Consider the following 6,000-nt stretch of genomic DNA (forward strand, 5'->3'; position numbering starts at 1 on the left):
TGCTGGTAAAGACTCAGACAGAGGTGTGTAGCTGCTGGTAAAGACTCAGACAGAGGTGTGTAACCTACTGTAGCTGCTGGTAAAGACTCAGACAGAGGTGTGTAACCTACTGTAGCTGCTGGTAAAGACTCAGACAGAGGTGGAACCTACTGTAGCTGCTGGTAAAGACTCAGACAGAGGTGTGTAACCTACTGTAGCTGCTGGTAAAGACTCAGACAGAGGTGTGTAACCTACTGTAGCTGCTGGTAAAGACTCAGACAGAGGTGTGTAACCTACTGTAGCTGCTGGTAAAGACTCAGACAGAGGTGGAACCTACTGTAGCTGCTGGTAAAGACTCAGACAGAGGTGTGTAACCTACTGTAGCTGCTGGTAAAGACTCAGACAGAGGTGTGGAACCTACTGTAGCTGCTGGTAAAGACTCAGACAGAGGTGTGTAGCCTACTGTAGCTGCCGGTAAAGACTCAGACAGAGGTGTGTAGCTGCTGGTAAAGACTCAGACAGAGGTGTGGAACCTACTGTAGCTGCTGGTAAAGACTCAGACAGAGGTGTGTAACCTACTGTAGCTGCTGGTAAAGACTCAGACAGAGGTGTTTAACCTACTGTAGCTGCTGGTAAAGACTCAGACAGAGGTGGAACCTACTGTAGCTGCTGGTAAAGACTCAGACAGAGGTGGAACCTACTGTAGCTGCTGGTAAAGACTCAGACAGAGGTGTGTAACCTACTGTAGCTGCTGGTAAAGACTCAGACAGAGGTGTGTAACCTACTGTAAATCACCAACCTTGGCTTTATACCTGTTCAGACAACACCCTCCAGGTGGCAGTAGGCACCCTTTCAGTTTGTTTACCAACTAATAGAAGTAGTAGAATAAGAAAATGAGCTACTTCAACATGGAGATGGCCTCAATGGCCTACTTCAGAATGGAGATGGCCTCAATGGCCTACTTCAACATGGAGATGGCCTCAATGGCCTACTTCAGAATGGAGATGGCCTCAATGGCCTACTTCAGAATGGAGATGGCCTCAACGGCCTACTTCAGAATGGAGATGGCCTCAATGGCCTACTTCAGAATGGAGATGGCCTCAACGGCCTACTTCAGAATGGAGATGGCCTCAATGGCCTACTTCAGAATGGAGATGGCCTCAACGGCCTACTTCAGAATGGAGATGGCCTCAACGGCCTACTTCAGAATGGAGATGGTCTCAACGGCCTACTTCAGAATGGAGATGTCCTCAATGGCCTACTTCAGAATGGAGATGGCCTCAATGGCCTACTTCAGAATGGAGATGGCCTCAATGGCCTACTTCAACATGGAGATGGCCTCAATGGCCTACTTCAGAATGGAGATGGCCTCAATGGCCTACTTCAGAATGGAGATGGCCTCAACGGCCTACTTCAGAATGGAGATGGCCTCAATGGCCTACTTCAGAATGGAGATGGCCTCAATGGCCTACTTCAGAATGGAGATGGCCTCAATGGCCTACTTCAGAATGGAGATGGCCTCAACGGCCTACTTCAGAATGGAGATGGCCTCAACGGCCTACTTCAGAATGGAGATGGCCTCAACGGCCTACTTCAGAATGGAGATGGCCTCAACGGCCCCGCCCCCATGCTCTCACAGACGCAATAATGGGACAGGTACACTGATGCCAATGTCTATCTAAGTCTATGGTGTGTTCTCCAGATGGTGGCCAACCTCTTCCTGGTTCACGCGGAGGTCGTAGGTCAGCATAGAGGTCACGTGAGGAAGAGCAGCACGGTGACCCGGAGACACCAGCCCCCCACCGTCTCCACCAAGTTCACCCTATCGCTACTGGAGCTGGTAGACAAGATGCAGAGGTGTTCTTCTGATTCTTCTTCATATATTAAAGGGAGGAGGAGGAGGAGGAGGAGGAGGAGTGAGAAAAGATCCAAGGGAAATGAAGAGGTAGAGTTATTGCCACTGAATCTTTCTCTTTCTCCTGACAGGTGCAACTCCTCGTTTATACGCTGCATTAAGCCAAACGGTCAGAAGGTAGGCATCCACATCACAGTGTGGTGGAGTTCAACAGCGACATCATTGGTATTTGCCATATTATGTCTGTGTAATATATATGTGTGTGTGTGTGTGTGTGTGTGTGTGTGTAGGAGCCAGGTGTGTTTGAGACGGAGCTAGTCAGCAGGCAGCTGAGGTATTCTGGTATCCTGGAGACCATCAGGATCCGGAGAGAGGGATACCCTGTTAGACTGGCCTTCAATGTCTTCCTGTTCAGGTAACATACATCCTGTTAGACTGGCCTTCAACGTCTTCCTGTTCAGGTAACATACATCCTGTTAGACTTACATTTACATTTTACATTTTTAGTCATTTAGTAGACGCTCTTATCCAGAGCGACTTACAGTTAGTGAGTGCATACATTTTTCATACTGGCCCCCCGTGGGAAACGAACCAACAACCCTGGTGTTGCAAGCGCCATGCTCTACCAACTGAGCTACAGGAGGCTAAGAACCCCTCTGGCTGGACCGATTTCGACAGAGCATCCCGAAAAGCCATGTTTCCGTGAAACAAAGACTTGCCTTCAACGTCTTCCTGTTCAGGTAACACTCACACCCTACCCCTGTCTATCTCGGGTAGATGGCGCCGACGGAGGAAATGTTGTTTTTTATGTATTATTTTTTACATTATTAGCTCAGGAAATGTTTTCTGTCATTACATACAGCCGGGAAGAACTATTGGATTTCAGAGCGGCGGTAACTCACCAAAACTACCAGCACTACGACCAGGAATACGACTTCCCCGAAGCAGATCCTTTGTTCGCTCTCCCCAGAGCAATTGAACTGATTCCAGAGGCCGACCCAAAACATCGCTGGCAGAGGAGAGGCACTCGAGGCGGCCTGCTGGTTCGACTTAGGAGGTGTGCACACCAACCACCGCTTCCGAGTATATTACTCACTAATGTTCAGTCTTTGGATAACAAAGTCGACGAGCTCCGGGCAAGGATTTCTTTCCAGAGAGACATCAGGGCCTGTAACATACTTTGTTTCACGGAAACATGGCTTTTCGGGATACTCTATCGAAATCGGTCCAGCCAGAGCTGTTCTCAGTTCATCGCGCAGACAGGAATAAATATCTCTCCGGGAAGCAGAAGGGCGGAGGTGTGTGTTTCATGATTAACGACTCATGGTGTAATTGTAGTAACATACAGGAACTCGAGTCCTTCTTGTTCACCCGACCTAGAATACCTCACAATCAAATGCCGACCGTATTATCTCCCAAGATCATTATCTTCGGTTATAGTCACGGCCGTGTATATCCCCCCTCAAGCCGATACCACGACGGCCCTCAAAGAACTTCACTGGACCTTATGCAAACTGGAAACCACATATCCCGAGGCTGCATTTATTGTAACTGGGGATTTTAACATAGCAAATTTGAGGACTAGAGGCTGCTGAAGTTTAATCAACATGTCGACTGTAGTCCTCGCCCTGCTAAAACACTGGACCACTGTTATTCGAACCTCCGGGATGCTTACAAGGCCCTCCCCCGTCCACCTTTAGGCAAATCTGACCACGACTCCATTTTGCTTCTCCCTCCCTATAGGCAGAAACTCAAACAGGAAGTACCCGTGCTAAGGACTATCCAACGCTGGTCTGACCAATCGGAATCCACGCTTCAGGATTGTTTTGATCACGCGGACTGGGATATGTTCTGGGTAGCTTGCAAATATAATTTAGGCGAATACACTGATACGGTAACTGAGTTTATCAGGAAGTGTATAGGTGATGTTGTGCCCACTGTGACTATTAAAACCTACCCTAACCAGAAACCGTGGATAGATGGCAGCCTTTGCGCAAATCTGAAAGCGCGAACCACCGCATTTAACCACGGCAAGGTGACTGGGAATATGGCAGAATACAAACAGTGTAGCTACTCACTCCGCAAGTCAATCAAACAGGCAAAACATCAGTATAGAGACAAAGTGGAGTCGCAATTCAACGGCTCAGACACAAGACGTATGTGGCAGGGTCTACAGACAATCACGGACTACAAAAGGAAAACCAGCCACGTCGCCGAGACCGATGTCTTGCTTCCGGACAAGCTTAACACCTTCTTCACCCGCTTTGAGGATAACACAGTGCCACCGACGCGGCCCGCTACCAAGGACTGTGGGCTCTCCTTCTCCGTGGCCGATGTGAGTAAAACATTTAAACGTGTTAACCCTCGCAAGGCTGCCGGCCCAGACGGCATCCCTAACCACATCCTCGAGCATGCGCAGACCAGCTGGCTGGAGTGTTTACGGACATATTCAATCTCTCCCTATCCCAGTCTGCTGTCCCCACATGCTTCAAGATGTCCACCATTGTTCCTGTACCCAATAAAGCAAAGGTAACTGAACTAAACGACTATCGCCCCGTAGCACTCACCTCTGTCATCATGAAGTACTTTGAGAGACTAGTCAAAGATCATATCACCTCTACCTTACCTGCCACCCTAGACCCACTTCAATTTGCTTACCGCCCAAATAGATTCACAGACGATGCAATCGCCATCACACTGCCCTATCCCATCTGGACAAGAGGAATACCTATGTAAGAATGCTGTTCATTGACTATAGCTCAGCATTCAACACCATAGTACCCTCCAAGCTTATCATTAAGCTCGGGGCCCTGGGTCTGAACCCCGCCCTGTGCAACTGGGTCCTGGACTTCCTGACGGGCCGCCCCCAGGTGGTGAAGGTAGGAAACAACACCTCCACTTCGCTGATCCTCAACACTGGGGCCCCACAAGGGTGCGTGCTCAGCCCCCTCCTGTACTCCCTGTTCACTCATGACTGGTGGCCAAGCACGCCTCCAACTCAATCATCAAGTTTGTAGACGACACAGCAGTAGTAGGCTTGATTACCAACAATGACGAGACCACCTACAGGGAGGAGGTGAGGGCTCTGGGAGTGTGGTGCCAGGAAAATAACCTCTCACTCAACATCAACAAAACAAAGGAGATGATCGTGGACTTCAGGAAACAGCAGAGGGTGCACCCCCCTATCCACATCGACGGGACCGCAGTGGAGAAGGTGGAAAGCTTCAAGTTCCTCGGCGTACACATCACTGACAAACTGAAATGGTCCACCCACACAGACAGTGTGGTGAAGAAGGCGCAACAGAGCCTCTTCAACCTCAGGAGGCTGAAGAAATTTGGCTTGGCACCTAAAATCCTCACAAACTTTTACAGATGCACAATTGAGAGCATCCTGTCGGGCTGTATCACCGCCTGGTACGGCAACTGCACCGCCCGCAACCTCAAGGCTTTCCAGAGGGTGATGCGGTCTGCCCAACGTATCACCGGGGGCAAATGACCCGCCTTTCAGGACACCTACAACACCTGATGTCACAGGAAGGCCAAAAAGAAAAGATCATCAAGGACATCAACCACCCGAGCCACTGCCTGTTCACCCCGCTATCATCCAGAAGGCGAGGTCTGTACAGGTGCATCAAAGCTGGGACCTAGAGACAGCTTCTATCTCAAGGCTATCAGACTGTTCAACAGCCATCACTAGCACATTAGAGGCTGCTGCCTATAGACATAGACTAGAAATCACTGGCCACTTTAAGAAATGGAACACTAGTCACTTTAATAATGTTTCCATATCTTGCACTACTCATCTCATATGTATATACTGCATTCTATTCTATAATATTCTACTGTATCTTAGTCCATGCCACTCTGACATTGCTCGTCCATATATGTATATATTCTTAATTCCATTCCTTACTTAGATTTGTGTGTTTTGGGTATATGTTGTGAAATTGTTAGATATTACTTGTTAGATATTCCTGCACTGTCGGAGCTAGAAGCACAAGCATTTCGCTACACCCGCAATAACATCTGCTAAACACGTGTATGTGACAAATGAATTGTGATTTGATTTGTATCAGTCCCTGGTGGGGACAGCCTCCTCTAACCTGTGTGTGTGTGTGTGTGTGTGTGTGTGTACGTGTGTGTGTGTGTGTGTGTGTGTGTGTGTG

The 6,000-nt window shown here is 48.8% G+C and overlaps 1 protein-coding gene across 1 annotated transcript in view; it reads left to right on the top strand.

Annotated features, from left to right (window-relative positions):
• LOC311115594 (uncharacterized protein) overlaps positions 1-2,253 on the top strand; it is a gene marked incomplete at both ends in the record, with an annotated part of 60,486 nt that extends 58,233 nt beyond the window's left edge. Inside the window, 3 exons of the mRNA XM_084190755.1 lie at positions 1,682-1,836; positions 1,966-2,011; positions 2,125-2,253. Coding sequence (XP_084046881.1) covers positions 1,682-1,836; positions 1,966-2,011; positions 2,125-2,253 — 330 coding nt within the window. The remainder of the gene's footprint in view (positions 1-1,681; positions 1,837-1,965; positions 2,012-2,124) is intronic.
• Positions 2,254-6,000: the final 3,747 nt, after the last annotated feature.

This window comes from Coregonus lavaretus (genome assembly GCF_964263955.1).
Source record: "Coregonus lavaretus genome assembly, contig: HAP1_SCAFFOLD_145, whole genome shotgun sequence".
In the NCBI taxonomy this organism is placed as follows: domain Eukaryota; kingdom Metazoa; phylum Chordata; class Actinopteri; order Salmoniformes; family Salmonidae; genus Coregonus; species Coregonus lavaretus.